Source organism: Larus michahellis, chromosome 2, assembly GCF_964199755.1.
Source record: "Larus michahellis chromosome 2, bLarMic1.1, whole genome shotgun sequence".
Classification (NCBI taxonomy): Eukaryota; Metazoa; Chordata; class Aves; order Charadriiformes; family Laridae; genus Larus; species Larus michahellis.
In genome coordinates, this window is record NC_133897.1 from 72931844 (window position 1) to 72952866 (window position 21023).

A 21023-nucleotide genomic window follows, 5' to 3' on the forward strand; every position below is an offset into this window, starting at 1 on the left:
AAGAGCAATGTTGAGCTTTGGCCCACTGGCTCCACAGTGATTGAGTTTAACATACCAAAGACCTACAAGCAGGGATGCTGAGAAGGGCAGCATCATTAAAGCAATCGCTGCTGAGCGTGTCCATCTCCAGCTTCTTGAAACACAAGGACACCTGAAACACCCCCTCCTCTCCCAGCAGTATTCTGCAATTGCCTTGCTGCAGCGTGTTGGCAGGGCGGGCCGGCCCTCCTCCCCACGCAGCCTGGCTCCCCTGCGCGCTCCTTGGGGGTGAAGGCCGTGCCACCGCAGCAGCCTTGCTCATGCCTGGGGGATTGCGTGGTGGCTGTTGGGGGGGTGCACGTGTAGACCTCCTCGTAGGCCTGAGCCCAGCCTGTTAGAGGAGAGGGCCTTGAGCCAGCATCATGCCAGATGCAAAACCAGCCACGCAGGTCTCCTTTCACAGGAGGAAAGAAGCGCACGCATCCAGGGGCCTCTGCTCATCCCCATCAGCCAAGGGGCAGGGGCTCTGGCTGGGCTCTTCCCGCCGCTTTCTTCTCGCCTTAGGGCATGGGGAGGGGTGTTGAATGTAGGATGGGGCCACCCTGTAAATAATGAGGAGTTGTCAGCAGGGGCAGGAGGAGCCGCTGCTTATATTTGGAGAAGCTTTTCCCATACAAAGTGTGTCTGTGTGTTCCTTACGGCTTGTCAATAGCAGGGGGAGAAAGGATGATAAGCGAGAAACACAGCAGCAATTAGCCAAGCCCACCGTGCTGGGACAGGGGGCTGTTGTTTCCCACTCACGGACACATTTGAGTTTGAAGCCTTTTCTGACCCAACCACTCCCTAGTTTATACCTGTTGAGCTCCCCTGTCTTGAACACGCTTGCTGCTACAGCTTTCTGCCCGTGTACGTACAGTGTCTGTCCATCGCTGCCTCCCACCCCTCCACCTGGGGGATGTTGCTTTTCAGTCGTTAGTATCGGTTTTATACCAAAAGAGTTGTTTGTTGGAGCCAGGAGGGCTTTGGCAACCAGTGCCAGGTTTGGCCTTGCTTGTGTAGAAGAGAGAAAGGAAAAAAAAAAGCCAAGGCAGGAGAGGGCTGGGCCCTTCCCCGGGGGGTGGGAGCTGCCCGGGGGGTGGCAGAGGGGCCGAAGCACGGCTGGGTTAGATGCTGGCACAGCTCTGCGACCCCAAACACAGCACAGACCACCCCCACGCAGCACGTGCTTCCTTCACTTGTGGTCATTCAGCTGTTTACGTGAGCCCTCCCCAGCATTTACCTGACACAGTGTTTACTGGCTGAAGTTTTTGTACGTACGTAAGTAACTCAGCATCCAAAACTCCTCAGTGTTGCCTGCGATAACTGTGAAGCGCTTCTGCATCACCGGCCAAAACGGGCCGATGAGCGCGAGATGTTCTCCTGCCCCACTCGGCCCAGCTGAGACGGCCACGGCGAGCGCTGCCTCCCCTCCTCTGTAGCCCCCGCGCGTGTGCGCGGCACCGCCATTTAAAGTGTTCAAAAGTTGTAAACGGAAAGTTTTTATGCAATAAAGAGCTTCACTCCGATGATACGGAGAGGGTTTTATGGCCGCGGATGGGTACGTGTGTGCTTCTGCCTCGTCGCGAATAAAAGCAACCGCTCTAAAATGCATTGCTGGGAGGGGGGGAATTAAATTGGGCAAATTGCTTCCCTAGGAAACGCTCTCGCATTCAGTTGTAACTCATAAAGACAAAACACGCGTTTGCAATTGGCACTGTTATTTTATTAGTACGAGTATACTGAAACAATAAACTTGTACTGGTATACAGACAATTTCTTTAAAACAATTTTGTTCAAATTTTGAATCAAACATTGTTTTATTATAATAATGAAATAATTTCTACCTAGAAAACCTGCAAGCACCATCAAAGAAAGGGACCATAAAATTCAATAAACAGACGCGAGTGTATCCTACAAATAGACACACCACCATTAGAAAATAGAATATGAATTCTTCCATTTTTTTTTTTAATATTTGTTTTAAAAAAGCTAGTGCAAGTACAATATTTTACACTGGAATTACAGAGAGTATGCACGCATATGGAAAAAAGTTCTCCTGTCACAATAAAAGCTCTTAACTATGTCTGTATGCACTTAAAATCTTCTCCTCTTTTCAATAAGGTGCAAAACGTTATTCCCTCCCTATTTCTCCTTTGTACTGGCCATGTCAGCTCAATTTCTCCCCAACACAAAGCTGCGATATCCCTTTTACTGGGCCTACACTAGGAACTACACTGGAAGTGTGATTTGCAACAACCCTCATTAGTAATACCAGACGATTTACGAAAAAAAAAAAAGGGGGGAAAAAAAAAAAAAGGCCTTAAAAACTACTGCTGTAGAATGGCTAAACCTTGTCCCGGCACGGCCCTGCGCCAAGCGGCGCCGCTGGCTGCCGGGAGCGGTGACATAGCTAGTACAAAATGATTTTCAGTAGCTCACCCGAACTGAAAAAGGTTGGGAAATCCCCCCCCCCCACTCTTCCCCCACCCCACCCCCCTTTCGTAACACTGCGAAAAGAACAGTGCTCAACAAGTTAATATATTATTCCAACAACAAAGAAAAAAAAAAAAAAAAAAAAAAGGAGAAAATACATACATTAGTGAGTTTCAACATCAGCTGACTTGTCCTGAAGAGTCGTATCTATGCCTTAAGAGATTAGTCACTTCGCTAAGAGGCCAGCCCCACCGCCCCGCAGAAGACACCGACCGAGTCACCCGCAGCCGTCCCAGGGCCCGTTGTTGCGTTGCCCTCAGCTACACAGATCCAGCCCCGACTGCCCGGGACAGGAGTCCTGCTCAGCGCCTTTGAAGCGAGAGTAGGTGGGTCCTGCATTTTTAAAGCAAAGGCCGGGGGGAAGCCCCTCGCCGGCCGGCGTGAAGGGGCAGAGCGGCGCTGCCCAGGGAGCCGGCGGTCCCACACCGGCTCCACGCCGGCCAAGGAGCTGGGCCCTGAAGTTCCTGCTGGTCAGCAATCCCATAGTACAGCCACGACAGCTTCAACGAGTGACTAACCCTCGCTGCAAACACCACTTCCAATGCACACCTACTGCGTGGTCGAGGGAAAGGGCACAGGAGCTTTGACCGCTCAAAACAGAAATGAACAACAAAAAAAAAGAAACAACCTTGGATGAAGCCTCCATAAAATCCTCAGTGGAAGACTTGAGTCCTTTCAGCTAACGACAAGAAAAAAACTACAGAGACCTTAGAGACTGTTATTGTATAAATACTACCTGTTGGCTGAATGCACTTCATTGTAACACAACCAGGGCCGGTTTTCTGAGCGCCCAGGGGACGCTTGGGCAGGGTGAGTATTTCTGCCCCGAGTGCCTGCGGGAGCCGAAGTGTGGGTCACCGCCGGGGAGGGGGACGGGAGCAGCCTGGAAACCTCCCCCGCTCCCTCTGCCGCCGGCTCCCAGCCACCCAGCTCTATCTTTGGACAGGAAAAGGACCCTCTCCTCAGAAATTGCCTTGGGATCCTCTCCTTTTGGCTTCTGAAAAACACCGGTCTCGCCATCGGTCAAGACCATCACTGGAAACATGGTCGGTGTGAGGGGCTGCTTCCCGGCAGCTCGGGCAGCAGAGGTGGGGGAGAGGGGGCTGGAAGGCTGGGTGGCCTCAGGTTATCGCTCTGCTGCTAGCCCTGGGCTAGGATCCCTTGTTAAAAGCACTTCTTGCTCAGGGTTATACTCTTTGGGTTTCATCTGGAACAGGAAGTGCTGAAAAAACATGGAACAGCATCCCAGAAAGAGTAGGGGGGGGAAAAAAAGGGGGGACCAAAAGGCTTCAGGCAGGGAATGAGCAGCCCGGGGCTGCTGCCGCCCTGCCCGGCACCAACAGCGTCCCCGACACCGACACCTGCCGAGGGCACGGCCGAGGCCTCCCTCAAAACCGGCTGCCAAGAGCCCCCTCGGCGCAGGCAGGAGAGACTTAAAGCCAAAACAGAGCTGGAGAGCGAGACTCTGGTTTTGCAGAGTAGCCACCCTTTGAAGTGCCCGGTAGCTGCACTGGAGAATTGCTGCTCCAAGGTATGTTTTCAGCACAGGAATAAACAGTTGTGTGAAGCATGACTCCATTCCCCAGAAATGGGACCCACGTAATACGAACAGAAAATTAAGCACAGTTGTTCTTTAAGAGCCTTTTAAGTAATAATTCTTCCTGGCCAAAGCCAATACAAATCAGATCATCTAGACATGACATTTTCTATATACAAAAAACATGTAACTTTCAACCTTTCTCTGCTTTTGTATTTAAAAACTTTTTTTTTTTTTTTACAAACAAGGTATGAAACTCACTGTTCAAACAGAGCCATCTCTTTTTCAAACACTGAATGAATCATTCCAACATTCATTTTTCTTTTGTGCAATTTTTTTTTAAAACATTACCTGTACTCCTCAATGTGAGTGCTTCAAAAAAAGTTTCTATTTTTAATAAGCTTCTCAAATTAGGTTTACATCAAAAAATATTCCCACAAGGTATAGTGCTACAAGAAAAGATCCTATCAGTAAAGGTAACACATCTGAAGCGAGGTCGTCTATGTAAAAGAAATTGAACTCTGGAGTAGAGGTGTGCAACGCGTTTGGAATTTCCCTATGGACACAAAGCAAGGCTGCCCTCAGGACAGGGAATCAAGTGGGCACGTAGGCATACGCGTTAAAAAAAAAATAATAAGTCACACGTTATTTATTTGTGTGCAAACAGACACGTCTGTCTGGGGTGCTGTGTGTGCACGTACGCGCAGCCGCATCAACGAATTCTCACTTTGCTAGGTACTTCAGGAGCTGGGGGGGGTGGGAGGGTTGGATCAACCAGAGGAAAGGCAATTCCTGCCTGCGCTCTGGTGCCGCGGTCATTCCCCTTCGCTTTTCACATCAGCACCGGCCAGAGCCCAGAGCGGACCCTGCTGTTACCTGTGATGATGGGGAGGGAAGAAATGGCGTTCCTGGGACAGCAGAAGTGTTTCAACGGGTCAGATCCCCCCTCCCCGCCCGCCCGGCACTCCTGCACTGGCGAACCTGGGCGAACCCCGACGTTTTTGCAGCCGCCTGATTAAGGTCGGGACCTGGCCCTGACTGAACCGAGCTTCAGTTCCACAAAGATTTATCCACGTGCGTGGCAGCCAGCTCCCGGGCAGCCCTCGCCGGCCAGCCCGCGCCTGCCCTGAGCACGTGCATACGCCTCTGCACAACTGGGTCCCCGGACACGCAGAGCGCTGCGCCAAGAGCCCCCCTCGTTGAAATAACACTCTTAGTGTTTAAAAATATTGCGGATTCGCTCTCCTTGATACAGGCCTTTTTTTTTTTTTTTTTTTTTGGTATTATCATAATTTCACCGTTTCCTTTTTCCTATTGGCAACACACTTTAAAGTAAAAGAAGTCTCTGCAGAGGGTGAATCTTCACGATAACCAACAGCTACAGTTCGCGCTGAGCCTGCTGCTTTTGTATTGCAATCTAAGTGAGATCTACAAAGTTTAAACCATGAGATGCAGGAAATCCAAACTCGTCTGTAACATTGTACATCCCTACTCCGGAGCAGTAAAAGTGCTGCTTCTGGTCACATCAGTGTACCACACATATGCCAGCCCCATCCCTGAGTAAAAGGTGTGAAAGGTTTCTAAATGTTCCTTGATTTAAGGGAAAACGAGAGTAGTGATGTCACTTCCCCACGCTGAGAAAATGACGGGAACGACAGGTCGAACGAAGCGACAGCGGGACGAAGGAATTAAAGGAATAAAAAAAGGGACGTGTGTGTGTGTGTGTGTGTGTGTGTGTGTGTGTGTGTGTCCTCCCCCCCTCCCCTCCTCCCCCCGAGGTTCTGCGTCTTTGAGGGAAAGCGCGCCCAAGGGCAACGCACGAAATGGTAAAAATGGGTCAACAGCGACTCCGATTTGGGTCTCGACCAGAGGACTCGAGGTAAGTGACATCAAACTCAAATTCCCCGTGATGTGGCCCAGACAAACTGAAACAATGCCTAAGTTAAACACTATAAGGAACAGTCATTTTATATATATAGATATATAGATAGATTAGATAGATAGATAGATAAGATAGACAGATAGATAGATAGATTATTTTTTCTTTTTTAGAAATCCCTATAAAGAGGTTCTTGTTTTATTTTTCTTTGCCCTGACTAATTTCTCGGTGATTGTATGCGTTTCGTTGTAAACCAAACAGGCCTGCTACAAAAAGAAAGGAAGGGGAAAAAAAAAAAAAAAAAAAAGAAAAAAAGAAAGAAAAAAAAAAGAAAACTACCGTCAGTTACTATTGCAAAGCAGACGCTGCGCAGAAGCAGCGGCTGAACCTCCTCCATCGGCATCTCTGCGCCCGCCAGTGGCATTTTTTCACGTGCGCCCCGGGGATCGATGGCACATGCCGGGCGTGGGGGACTCGCCGCCAAGGGATGCTCGGTGCCGGGGGGAGAGGGAAAACCCCCTCCTTTCTGAAGGACTTGGTCCCCAGGGGGGCTTTTCTCTCGCCGGTAGGAGCCAGGTCTCGTCTGCGTGCCGTCCAGGCGGAGGGCGGCACTCGGCCGTACGGCCGAGTGCCGCCCTCCGCCTGGACGGCACGCAGACATTAATACATCTTTATTTTTTTAATCTTTTTTTTTTTTTTTCTTTTTTTTCTCTTCCTGGATCTTATTTTAACATCAAATACAAAAAGAGTTGGTGTTTCCCGGGGCAAGGGATGCTTGAACTTTACTATGGTTTGTTTCTGTTCGGGTTTTTTTTGTTTTTGTTTTTTTTTTTTTGTTTTGGGGCGGGGGAGGATAGGGAGGGAGTTATTAACGGGGGGTGGTGGTGGGGGAAATAATAAAAAAAAAAGGGTAGAAAGAAAGAAACTATTCAAAAAAAGAAGAAAAGCAGGGGAAATCGGAAGTGGGTATGAGATCTAGCGAACACCGCACGGGTGAGTCTAAGTTGGCACGTAAAGTATTGCACATCCTACAAAAGCCAAAGCATGGAAAGGGACAATTGTTTGGAAAGAACCAGTTATTTCAGAATTCCTCAGTCTGAAATACAAGCACAGAACTAATACATTCCTATTGCTCCAAACGTATTTTTTTATTATTATTATTTTTTATTTTTTTTTTTTAGTGTTAGTTGAATAGATCCAGTCAGTTTAATAGCCCCTGCTTCCTTATTAACCACGAATGTGTACGCGTATGGTTTTACTTGAGATTTTTTTTTTTTTTTCCCGAGTATGCGTGAAGTACGGAAATAGTGGTACGACTGCGAACTAAAATCTGTAATTCTTTCTATTCCTTTACCATCAAAGCTTAAAAACAAAACAGGAAACAAAACGAAAACAATAAATTGCAAGTGCCCTGAGCAGAGTATATGGAAGATTAAGCAACTTCTCTGAGCAGAAATATTAACAAATAAGCACTAACTAAGCAGTGTGACTGTGAGAAGAAACCCACTCAGCTATTTGGTAGCCCGCCGAGAGGTTAATAAAAATTCAAGGAAATTCAAGAGAAGTTTCAAGCTATTTTAAACGTATTTCAACTTTTTGGTGCACCCCAGAATACGGTATAAAAACAATTAGTTCTGGTGTGAGCTAAATTTCAAGTAACAAATAACAGAGTCAACGCTGGGGTTCGGGGTTAACATTTCTTCTCTTAAATAAAAGCACTGTATTTTATGGGAGAGGGAAAACGAGACTGTAAAGAGATTCGTTCGCTTTAGGTTAACCGCGCTTTCTAACGGCGGACTTATTTTTATTTCCTTTTCTCCCTCGCAAGTACAGCTTCTTCAAAACTACCTGAAGGATGCGAACGCGCCAAACCCAAACCAGCAACACAGGACGCTTGCTCACGTAGGGGCCGAGCGCCATCCCACCGAAATCGGCCGGGACCTCTCTGGCGGCAGCGACAGGCTTTAGCGCTCAGCCCCCACGTCCTCGGTACTGCCACCTCCCCGAGGCTGGCGCAGGAGGCTGGGTGCACAGCACCTCAAACGATCCGGCCCTACCTGGGGAAAGAAAAAGACCGAAACGGCGTGAATCCCCCTCTCCCTCCCCTTTCCCCCCCCATCCTACTTGGTTTGTACCAAACTCTGGAAATCTCGCCTTTCCAATGGAAAAAAAACCCCGATGCAATTAAAATAACAAATAATAATAATAATAAAATAACAATAGGTTTGTTTTCAAAACAAACAAAACACCTTGCTTACGTACAGAAATGTTTCTTGTGGAAAACTCTCTCAGCAAGTCTGAAGAAAAATTCTCAGAGCTGTCCCGGTAGGACCTGGTTCTGTGTGGCAGATATGGTAGAAAGACCAAAAATGAACTCCGAAAGGAACGTAACCCTATGAAATGGCCTAGAGCGTAGGCAGGTTAGTGAGTAATTGCTACATTTGTTTATGCTCTTTCAGACCCCCCCAACCCACAACATTATTAGGTAAAAACTGCAGGAATACCACACAAATGATAAACTCAAGATGTGCAAATTGCAAGATTCTTTAAAGTCCATCTTTTTCAAAAACACTGGACAATGATTTTTTTTTTCCTCTTTCCTTTTTCCTTTCTCTTATTTTTTTTTTTATTATCTGTCAGCTCGCATATGCCTTTAACTCTTTCTCAAGCATTAAAGTTTAAAAAGTGCCTCCTATTAAGTAGTCCTTTGTGGACAATGACTGTCACATACTAGTTCAATAATTCACATTCATCCCTTTGAAACCACATTAAAACTTTCATCATCTTGCCTGTGAGAAAACTTTACATAGTTGCATGTAGTTACAGTGTTGAAGAGATTTGTTTGTTTGTTTGTTTGTTTGTTGTTGTTGCTTTCCGAGCAGATTAAAGTGAGATACAGTACGTACTGAGTGTTAGACCAGGATGCTCAGCAATAAAGTGTGAACAGCATTTTAAGTGCTTAAAGACATTCTAGGTTCATCTTCAACAGCGGATTCCCGTGTCACACCGAAATTTGAAAAAAGTGGCACCAGTTGTCCATAATCATGAACTAAAAACAGTACTAGAGTTAAAGACAAAGATTTGCAACCTATAACTGCAAACAATGGATGCCTGTGATCTCAAAGGGGCAGTATGCGTTTACCTTGTGGAAGCAAATGTCAATGGCGTAACCCGGTCGATTTGTCTAACACTGCACAGAAACAGGAGTGAGCCCGAGCCAGGCGCATCTGCGGAGCTGGAGGCCTCCACACTCAACGCACACCCACGCACACCCACGCCACACGCACGCACCCACCCACCCCACCGCCACGAAGGGAGGAAAAACCTTGCAGGGCGACCAGTGCAAGAGTCCGTACAGCCTCCCCACCTGCTGGCTCCGGGCAATGGAACTGCACTAGCAAGCAGAAAAGGAAATGTTGGTGTGGCAGTTGCTTTAGGAATAAAAATCAGTGCAGTCAGACCCCATGGGGGGAAAAAATATATATATACATATACACACACACAAATATATATATATATACATACATATATATATATATATATATATATATACTGTAGAGCCTTGAGTAAGAGTTGGCTTGTTGTTGAAAACGTCAGAGACTGTCTGATCCTTCTCAATATCACCCATGGGTTGTGTCCTCAGCATCTACCTGGGGTGAGGAAACCTCTTCACCAACCCGCCGCCGAGCCGCAGTCCCTCCTCGGGACCGGTGTGCACACACACACACGCGCACACACACGCACGCGCACACACACGCACCCCACGTGTGACACACACCTCTGCTACAGTTCCCTTCTCCTCACCTCCCCCCCAAAAAAACTAGAAGAGGAACCAAAACAACAAAACAAAACCAAAAAAACACGACGACGAAAAGAAAACAAAAAAAAAAATCACAGCTGGACCCTGTCCTACACGAGGTGTTAGAAAACAGGAGCCATGACAACACATTCATTTCCACTAAGGGTGTGTGAAGCAGGTACTGCCCCTTCCGTAGCTCTCGATAAACCTAGTCACTGACAAACACTTGTGGAAAAACATATGCACCAGTCTCCTGCATAATACCAGCTGCAACTATAACAACAAGGTTATAACATAAACCTAAAATAAGATGATAACATGTAAATACTGGGTTATTTAGTCTACAGTACAGTAATCTGGATAAAAATGACAAGGGATAGCCTAATTTCCTTTCCCCAAACAACTTTTACTTTCCTACGTTGGATCGACCTTCAATGCAAATCTTAACCTCCTGAGGAATAAAAGAAGGCTTGGGAAGAGTCAAAGGTGGCTCCTCTTCTGATTTCTCTAGTTTTCGTGTTTCGGGGGCTGACCACCTCCTCTTCCTCGTTGCTGGGGGCTTGCTGGGTTCTGTTTTGGTGAGCAAAGGTGCTGCAGGCAATCCTATTTTGTCCGGAAACTTCAGTTCACCGTTCTCAGCTAACATCTGTGCGCTTCCCTGATTAATCCCGTTTTCCTGCTCCGCATACCTGTGTCTACTTCCAGCTAGACTGTCATTCTTTGAATGCTTCAGCAAGATACTAGCTGAGTCCATGGGCTGGCCCTTTTTAATAGAGCCGTTCTTCAGGTTCTTGAGTGTGAGCGATATGCAGACGTCCCCCACCGAGAGTTTGGAGCATGGCAAATCAAAGAGCTGGCTGGTTCTCTCGGGGCAGCAGGATGACCAGCCTTGTCCAAATACAAAAAAAGGGTATTCTACCAAGACTTCCACGCTGACCTGCAGAAAGAGAGGGGACAACAGAGAGAGAGACAGAGGGAGAGAGAGGGGAGAGCGTGAGATCACCCGTGTGCCCTCACGCACGTGCACGGCAGGCGGCGCTTGCCGCGGGGGAGAGGGATGAAGCTGAAATTCCAAACGTGATGTTCACTTTCTGCAAAATCACCACATCAGCCACCAGACTTCACGCCTGTCCTTGTCACACGGGTGTTAGTGGTTTCTCTGAGCTCAGCATTTCTCAGCACAAGACCTCAGCGGGAATCAAGCTTTACCTTTACCCAGCCGCTCAGAGAGGCGTAAGAGGCATTTGGCAAACTGGCAAACTCCGATCCCCACCATCCCCTTGTGGTACCTAGAGCCTGTCATCCACATCTAAAGACACTTTCCGACCAGAGAATGGCTCAAGGGAAGCTCTCAGTTCTGACACACAATTTCCTAAATGACTACAGGAATGTCATCCTCACCTCTGCGCAAACAAGCGTATACTTACCAGCGTGAAATGGCTGAAGGCACGCTGATTTCCCAGGGGAAGGCCCTGAGTACGTACGGATTTGTAGCCGTAAAAGCAGCGAGCGCGAACCTGCCTTCCCCCAGCAATCCCATTACCAGTACAGTTTCTTCCCTTCTCACACCTGCTCTCCCACTCTGCAGTTCAGTTTGCCTCCTGTACTCCCACCACAGGGAGAGGATCATCTGTCCTCCTCCTCCTGCAGTTCCTGCACTGTGTCTCCTTTTCTGCACTGTGTCCCCTTTTCCCCTGACTTCTCCCTGCTTTAAAAACACACCTGGTTATGAATCCTACCTAACCATCTTTCAGAGAGCTGCCACAGCCAGGAGAACAGAGCAGCAGCAGGTGCCCACTGCTCCTTGACCTTGCAAATGCTGGGCCTGGAGGTCCCAACACGATGAAGCACCTCAACACCCGCTTATCTCTGCGCGTGTCAGCAGTCCAGTGCTCACTGGGCGGTGCTGCATCTGCAGGCTCAAACGCTTGATGCGGGCTCATGCAATTCACAACCCAGGAAATTCTGAGTAATACTCCTTAAAAATTCGGCAGGTGTTTTTAACTTGCTGTGCGTGTAACACCAATGAGAAGTGCAACTCCAAGAGGATGGCTTACACTCAAGTCAGACATCCACTGCTCTGCTCCCAAGGTCCCCACGTCCTCTGGAGCTCTTCTCAGGCATGGGGGGCAGGATCCTGCTCTGATGGTGTAACCCCTGTTTGGTAGGGGCTCAAGGGCAGGAGAAGACCTGAATACATGTGCTCAACTCATTACTGAGCCATTCAGCAGGCACGGAGCATACCAGCTGCCTGGAGAGCCTTCCCTCCCTGGGAACAGGGACTCACTTGAAAGGAACATCACAGTAGGCTTGAGAAATCACCTCTCACCTTTGGGAGTGAGTAACGCTGTCATACCAAGCATGGCTTTGTATCGTTAAAAATACATTTCAACGTTAAGGAATAGAAGCAGTTTGAGATGCACATTGCACTCAAACATGTTTGTCCATAATATTGAACGTGAACCGTAGGATGAAGTTGCATGGCCTGCCTCACAGAAGAGGTTGGACACAACAACAGTACAGCACCCAGCAGCCCTGCTGCTTCCCTGCTAGCACTCCTTACCTTCAGAGGCCACCCTCCCTGCAAGCGGGGCCCAAGGAAGCTCCCCTCACACCCCACCAGCTCCACAACCCTTTTGGGCAGGAAGACTTAATCAGGGACGCCTCACAGCTCAGAGAGGCTCCAGAACCAGGAAACTGAAGATTCACATCAGATGTTGACTGCACCTCTGACTGATTAAGCCCACGACATCCACTAGCAGTCAACTGCAGTGAAAAAAAAACTTATAAAGTCTATAAATATATGCTATGTACTTCTGCAACTAGGCCAACAAATAACACTGCATATATTAACCTGCCACTCCACCTGCACAACACAGTCAGTTACCGTACAAGGAATTTCAAAAGGACTAGTTTAGAGGCAAAAGATACCCCCCACTACAGCAATTTCTGTCATATTAAAACTTTTCTGACCAGAACTGTCTGCCAACAGTCAACTACACACATGGCAAGAGTGGAAAGGGACCTCACTCTAGGCCTGGTTTATGCTCTGACCTACGGAGTCGGTGGGGCAAGGTAACGACGAAAGTCCCATCCCTCCATGTCGTTGGATAGAAACACTCCAGCACCAAGATCTGCAGAAAAATTTGCCCAGAGTTTGAGATCCTATTCCATACATGCGCATCTCAGTAAGGGGTCTGACCGGGAGAAGTGGTGAATATCCAGTATCTCCCATGGACTTAAATGGAAACTGCTGTCTACACAGAGCTATAGGCTTGTCTCCAGGCATGGATCATCTGGCAGACACAGCTTTCTCCTTTATAGTGATATGTCTCTCCTCTTTCTTCCTCCTTCCTGCATGCTGTATTTTTTTTCTTTCTTTTTATACTTTCCATCCTTGTCAAAAGCTATTTGGATCTGTGGGAACGCTACATGCTTGTGTGCACCATCCTCGCCGACACAGGAGTTCCTCTTGATGTGAACACGCTTCCATCACGTTATACTTTTTTTTTTTTTTAACCTGGCATCCAAAAAACTTGCCTGAACTGTCAGTCACTGAAACAAATCCCAGAACTGGTGGTGGTGATCATGAATAACACTGAATAATAAAGATGGTGAAATGCCGGAATTTCCACAATCCCGTCACAGTGTGCATGTACCACTATTTTCCTCAGGGATTATCAAGCCCTCTTTTAGCTGGCCACTTCTGCATTCAGCTAACTTGGGATTTAAGGTAACCATTCTCCACAAGCAACAGTAGTCAAAGACCTTTTAAGTGTGAACGGTCAGTAAAAACACCCCCACGTAACTTTCTTCCGACCACTTCAATAAAACACAAGAAATTAATTTTAAAAGCTCCCTCCCCCAATATCTTGCCATAATTATTGTAGGAGAAAAAGAAATTTAGAACTTGTTTTCCAACTACTAAGACGATAAAGCAAGAAACCAAAATGTTGGTCCTCTTCACGCACACCAAGGCTCCACTGCAATTTACATTTATATTTCTCAATTTAAGACCGACTAGTGAGAACACCCAAAACTCTTCAGTGCAGCCTCTGAGTATCTGCAATTTTCTGTAAACCTTTATAATTTTATTTCTCAGCCAAACTCGGCAGGTAAGACGGGCAATTCAGACTGCTCAGGAAACCCTGGCTGGAGCTGAAACACGGATGACAGGTGCTGGAAGATCTGATGCCCAGGAAATACCCTTCCCATCGTTCAGAAGCACAGCAACTGTAGTCTTGGGGCTCGCTGCTGCAACCAACATAACAAGCACTAAAACAAAAGGTGCCAAATAAAAGTGGCTTTTGTGAACTGTATTTTAATAAATGCAAACGTACATTTTCCAATTAAGCATTTTTCTCCCTAATATTATTAAAATGTGATGAAACTAGGAGGGGCAGGTTGGAAACAAAGAGAAGGAAGGGGTTCTGGAAACAATGTGCAATTAAGCGGTGGAGCTCTCTGCTGAAGGCCTTGCTGCGGGTGTCGAGAGACTCCTCAGGTCCAAAAAACAGCTGGGCGGATTCATGGAATAGAAGCTCTCCCTCTCGCAGAGAGAAGTCTCTACAGTGCCGCGCTGCCACACGACCTCCCCTACTCGGAGACTTTGGGACTCCTGATGTTCCCACCACCCCGAGCAACATCTGCCTTCAGGTGTTCAGATTTATAGGGCGGCACCCTGTGCCACAATGACTACCTGGTACATCATGTGGTCTGGGTGGGCATCCCCCCAGGGCTGCATCTAGCCCAGCTTCAGTACACCATTATCACTCACCCATGGCTTGAAGGTGAGGGGTTACTGCTCTGCACAGCTACGTCATCCCACCATTTCTCAAGAGAAGCCACCTCTGTCCACCAGACCGCTGGCTGCTGAGTTTATCACATGAGCCCTTATCTGCTGCACCCCCAGAGTTCAGCAACACGCATCCAAAGACAGACCACAGCTGCCCCCATTGCTCAGAGGAAAAAGGACTTACTGCCCCCGTGACCAGGGGACACAGAGATCACGTGAGGGGAAGGCTGGGAGAGATCTCCATCTACAGCAGTGAACTGAGTCAACATCTCTCTTTCTGTGTCTGCTATGGTGCCAAAAATAATGAAAAGGAGAGCGCATTAAAAAAAAAAGTAACTGGTTTGTGTGCGTGCAGAGATAAAAGGGGAAAACTGAACTAGACAATGGTCTAAAAAAATACACACTAAACTAAACTAGTTTGGGCTACTAACCAGATCCATTGACCTTTTCCATCTCTAGTGTCTATGATTCTGTTTTTTAAAAACACGAAAATGAAGAACTTTATGTTCATCTTTTCTTTTTAAGCTATACTTTAAGAATTATTAGGAACTGAAACGCAGGGATGAAAGCAAGCATTTCACAGAACTTATTTTGCATCTCCTGTGTGTCTTGACCTTAACATCAATGGAGGTGAATTACTGGATTCCACTTGTTCCTGGCAGCAAAGGAAAGGACAGGTAATAACGATGAAAGCGTTATTATAAGAGTAATAGGTGGAATTGCAAAGAGACGCAGATCCGTAGGTCTTTCAGGTAACCTGAATGCAGAGGAGTAACAGCTGGACCTGGGTTCTGGTCCAGTTGTCACTTACTTGACTTCCTAATGCTGCGAAATGGAAATCTAGCATCCCTCTAGGGCTAAGGCCAGTTATTTCACTGCAAAGGCACGTAGCTTTAAGTGGGTTAATTTTCCTCTAGGTTTCCATACCTAGAAGAGGATTGGATTTGCCAGGTGACTGGAAGACGGGAGAGGGAGGATGACCTCTTTCTGAGTAAGTGCTGTGCTAGGGAGGGGCTGCTGCGGGCTTGCGGTGACACGATACAACAGCAGCTGCATGGTGCCTCCCTATTTACATTACAGTTGTATATGCTCAGCTAAAAATAATCTCCTACCTCTGTCCCTCAATTGGTGAGAAAACTAGCTAACGTTTGCACAGAGTCGGAAAATACAAATTCATCAATATTATAATGACTTCCCAGAGATCCCTGGGAGGAGTACGTAAGTGAGCCAAAGCTAATGATAACAACGCTATTTTTGTATGGCACTTACTCTTTACAACTTACCCTCCCTTGATAATACCATTTGAAAAGCTCCCTCCTTCCAGAAGTAAGCAACTGAAACGTAATTGTAATAAAATACTTTGCGAAGCTACACTACACACACAGATAGATCCCTCACTGTGGTCTGGTGTCAAGATATATTTAAGTGCTGCAGCACCACAGTGCCACTGCTCAAAAAAGCACGACTAAATGCTGTTCTTTCAACGAGAAGACTAAGCCCTCTTCACGCAGGCAATTTTCTAACGAGTCATGACTGCCGCATGCCTGCTAATAAAGCTAAACGCTTTCATACAGCCACGTCGAGCTGAGGGTGAGGTCACCGGAGACTTCGAGCATGTAGAAACGACCTCTCTCTCTCTCTCTTTGAATCCAGGCAAGAGAAAACCGGCAGAGCCATCCCTGCTATGCAGGGACACAGCTGATCTGGGAAGAGACCCAAGTGCTGGAATCTGCAGGAAACCTAAATTAAACCCCCGTTTCTAATCATATCTCTACGTGACTCGCCCTCCATTCTGGAAGCATCCCCGGTGGGAAACACAGCTGGGGAGTATTTCGGCTGCGATGATGTCAGCCCGCTCCTGATAGGCTTCTCAGTAAGGTGACACTTTGCTGGGTGAGACCCGTGTGCCTGGCCCTGGATTTGTACAGCTTCAGGCTCGGCTCGCTTTCTGCCAGAGGATGGCACTCCACCCCCTGCAAAGGCGCTCGTCCCGGCGCCCAGCGCCACAACACATCGCCCGCGTTGACAGATCTGCGAACGAGACATGACACAAATGCTACCTGCTAATTTGTACCTCTTCTGCTGGTGCAGAGACCGGTGGCCTGGCTGCAGGGAGAGAAACGAGAGCAAGATGAAAATTGCAGATGGGAGACTGCGACTTCTGAAATCTCATTATTATAGGCACCGGGGCAAATTATAGTAACTGGTCCTGATCCAAGGACGGTTCCTCTTGTTGCAAAGCCTGAGATGCACCAAAATACAGTGGAGCGGTGGGGAAAAAAATCATGTCTTCATACCGAAAGCACCAGAGTCCCAACTTCTATCAGCTGTGCAGACGCACACACATACATGACCAAAACCACACAGGGAATCTGCAAGTTTGACATGACAAAGGGGACATGTCATATAGAGCAATTTACCATGTATGTGCCATTGGGGAAGGACGGGCCACAGACTGCTGCCACTGTAAGAAATTTTTCGTGTAATCTGCTCCTCGGTACTGTCACTGCTTGTTTTTCTTCTCCAAACTGTCAGCCTGAGGCGCTTCACTACATGTGTCCGTGTCCAGCTCCTCTCTCCCTCTCTCTCGTTCTGGTTCTCCAGCACCAAGGGTGCAGCGTCAGGGTTGCAGATGCTGCAGTTCGCAGCACTCCAACCACACAAAAAAGGATTTGCAACAAGAATATTTAAAATTAGTACCTCTAGGAACCAAAAATGCTACACAGTATATCTGAACTGCTCCAGCCTCAACACAGCAGAATCGAAACCGCTCAGAAAAGGGACAGCGTCAGGATAATGCTTTACGATCAGCACATACTCCTTCTCAACCTAAAAATATCTTTGGAAAGTTACAGGGTTTCTTCCTACATTGCGAACCAACGAGAAACAAAGGTGAGAAGCACAGCCTGCCCAGCCACCTAGATGGTTTTTCTTTCCAAATTTCCCTGGAACACAGAGTTTATGTGAGCCGTGCAGTGTTTAAACCACCCGCAACCAAAGCCTCCGTAAAACTCTGTAGTGCATTTCAGTAACTTATGTATGTGATGGAGCCATTCCCAGGCAGCTCCGTGTTTTCAAGCTGTGGAAATTCACTGCCTTGTGCCCTGCCTATCTCTCAAGGGTAGGATGTGAGCTGCATCTAACCTGACCTTTCTGATGTGGAAGGTAAAAATCACCTATCAAAATGCAAGATATATCCTCTCATACTGCTTACGTTGTTTTGTATTTTAAGCAAAAAATACAAAGATCGTGTAATTATTCCTGTGTGTTCTCCAGCTATAAGAAAGACACATTTTAAATCCAAGACACTACATTTATCATCAGTGTGACCCTGATGGCTCCCCCGGCACAGTGAGGGGTATGAGTTTTGGACCAGAGTTGGTCTCACGGATGGATGTGAATGATGAAGAACCAACCTCACACGGACCCAAAGCGACTGAGACGTGCTGAGGAAAGCTGCACCTGGGGGGCCACAGTGTGCACCCCAGTCCACCCCCCGCACCCCACCATGCATTGCCATTACCTGTGCTCGATGCTCCCCAACTGCAAACTGTATCACGGCGATGCCTGGGCTATGGCTGTCTTCAATCCTCTCCACAGTGCTGGAGTCTATTTTCAGGTCGTTGCTAATTTCCGCGCTCTGTATGAAGTCTTCTGTTTTCAAGTCCTCTACTTTCTTCAGCTCCCCGTTGGCCAGCTGAATGATCGACCCCTTCATGAAGTAGGGGGGCAGCGTGGGAGGCGCGGCGGCGGGGGAAGCGATGGACTGCACCACGGGCAGGTGGATCTGCGCCTGCACCATGGTGGCCTGGTAGGCGGGCTGGGTGGTGAGGGGCTCCGCGCTGAAGTTCTCGTTTTTGGGGACGGCGGTGGTGACGAACGTGTGAGGCACTGCTGCAAACTGGGGAGACGACGTGACGATCGCAGGTGCTACTCCTGACGGCTCGACGTCCGCGCCGCCGACCGGTATCAGCAGGGACTGGGTGCCAGGGATCACCAGGTGCTGCGGCAGGCTGCCGGGGTACCCGATGGCTTGCTGCTGACCGCTCAGGTAGCCGATCACCGGTGGCTGGGTCCCGGCATAGAAGGCTGTTGCCGGCAGCCCGACGGGGAGTTGCTCAGAGGCGCTGTGGGTGGTCTGAATGACAGTGTGAGGGGACAGCGTGGCCACTGCCTTCACCCCCTCGTGGCCCAGAGCCTGCTGTGGGGACAAGGCGTAGGACCGGTGGGTTGGCTTTCCCAAGTGCAAGCTTCCCTTGTCGTTGAGGGCTGAGGGAGAGGTCTCGCGGTTGGTGGCCTGCTGCACCTCCATGTCTGCCGTGGGCGTGCTGCTGTTGGGGACTACCATGACGGAGGCTCGGACACCTGAGGAATCCCGCACGCCGTACTCAGCGGGGCTCGAGTGGACCACCACGTGCCTGGTCTCGTAATGATGGGGAGCTGGTTTATTGCCTGCTTTGACTAGACCCATGTCGGCAGAAGGCGAAATGCCGTACCTCCGGCTCTTCTCTATCTCGCCATTCAATACCTCCTTGGCCTGCATCGCCTGCAGCCGGCTGCTTTCGGGCTTCTTGGGGGGATCCCTGGTGACAAAGTGGCCCCCCGAGTCAGTGTACTGCACCACCACTTGGGAGGAAGGGCCGAGGGTGAGGGTGTGTGGGATCACCGTCTGATGGGGGTGCAGGGGGACCGGGATGGTTGGAGGAGAGAGATTTCTGACAGTGCTCTGGGAAGAGCTGGAAATGTGGACGTACTGGTTCTGCTGGGTGGGTGGAGGAGACCCGGCGGCGATCAGTCCAGGTGTCCTGACCAGGTGCGGCTCAACTTTGTGCCCCTGCTGGCTTAAGCCGCTCATGCTGGCCAGCAAAGTGGAATAAGCCTCCAGCTGGGAGCGCTGGGATGGAGTGGTCGCAACGGCCGTGGCTGCTGCCACGGCGCTGGTCGCAGAATTGGCCGTTGGGGAAATCAGCTGCGAGGGGATGAAGCCGGTGTACGATCCGCTGTACTGGGGCCCGACGAACTGGAAGGTGTGCTGCAGGTGTGTGTACTGCACGGGGGAAACAGGGGTCCCTGACTGGGAGAGGGCGGGCGAGTACACCGTGGGAAGAGTGGTGGAGGCTGGAACGGACCTGGGTGCGCTCGGTGGGGAATAGTCCAGCCCTGCAGATAGTGACTTGTGCAAACCCTGCTGCAAGCCTGCCTCCACCGATGATGTCCCCCCAGGCCGGTGCCGGGTCCCCAGGCCACCTTGGCCACCGGGTGTGCTGGGGAGCCATGCTAGGTTATCCGCACGGTGGTTTTCGTTTGGCAGGACCGGCTTCACCTCCGAAGGCAGGCTGGTGGCAGGGATTTCTCGCTTCTTAGGTGGCAGGCATTCATTGCTCCGCTCTTGGTTGGATTTCATCTTTCGCCGTCCCCCCTCCACTGTGCTTGCTTCACTGTCTGGCTGGCTCTGATTTCAGTCTGATAAACGGAAAGTCACATTTGATTTCTGCAAGGGATCCAGTGACTTCATGAGGAATCATCTCCCCGTGAGCACGATTCTCCGATGGCTCCTCTGGATTCTGCAATGAGAGGGTGGGCAAGGGAGGGGAGAGTCACACCATCAGCACCAGGAAATGAGAACAAACGAGCAGACACCCCGAAACAGCAAGCAAGTAAAAGAAAAACCTCTGGACAAAACAAAACCTGTCAGGCATTGCTGCGCTGTAAAACAACAGTGAAAATCCTGGTCACAGTTGCTAATTAATGTCTGCTAATCATGAAAATTATTAAAACTTTAGGCAGATCAGAAACTCCCTGGCCATAACTCGCCACACTTAGCAGTGGTCACTTATTTCCCAAGGCTCACTTTCTCCTCCTTCTGGGAAAACCCTCCATGTCTCTAAGGTGCCTGGTTTGCTCTTCCAGCCTCTCCTTCCCCTGCAATGATGATGTTGCTTTCACCCTGCCGTGTCCTAAAAAGCATGAGAGCGAGGCAGGGAGCCCGAGGAACATGCATGCACAAAATATTTACGTTAGCAACAAGTAGCTATTAGTGGTGCAGAGGGAAGGTAGTGGGTCACTCCTCAACCCTTGAACTCCAGAGTCACCCACAGGGTGACTTCACATCCCCCTGGGCAGGGCTGCAGAGGCAGCAGCTGCCCCCCCCCCCCCCAGCTCCTTATGGGCACACGTGCCCTTCATCTACCAGTCTGGCAACGAACCTCAGCCGTGCGATCTGTTTACAGCAGCCGCCCAGAGCCAGAGATGGCCCCGAGCCAGGTTTTTCATGTGTGGGTTTTCCCCCCCACCACCCCCAGTGCTTTGAACTCCCTCTGCTACTGACACCTCACGCCCAGGTGCCCAGGCAGAGCTCTGCGCTGGGAGATCCCCCCCCACCAGGTTGGCTGGAGCCAGGCACCAGCACCATCTCCATCGGGATTCAATCGCCTTGTTTCTTAGCGACTGCCAGACCACAGGGGCTGTGGGTACTGCACCCGTGGCCACAGCCACACGTACA

At 49.1% G+C, this 21023-nt stretch overlaps 1 protein-coding gene across 13 annotated transcripts in view; it reads right to left on the reverse strand.

Moving 5' to 3' along the window:
• Window positions 1-8455: 8455 nt before the first annotated feature.
• ATXN1 (ataxin 1) overlaps window positions 8456-21023 on the reverse strand; it is a 371277-nt gene continuing 358709 nt past the window's right edge. For all 13 annotated transcript variants that reach the window (XM_074575863.1, XM_074575870.1, XM_074575875.1 and 10 more), the window contains 2 exons: window positions 18045-20085; window positions 8456-10663 (listed from right to left, as the gene is read on the reverse strand). In XM_074575863.1, the coding sequence (XP_074431964.1) occupies window positions 10133-10663; window positions 18045-19925 (2412 nt within the window). In that variant the 5' untranslated portion in view covers window positions 19926-20085 and the 3' untranslated portion in view covers window positions 8456-10132. The remainder of the gene's footprint in view (window positions 10664-18044; window positions 20086-21023) is intronic.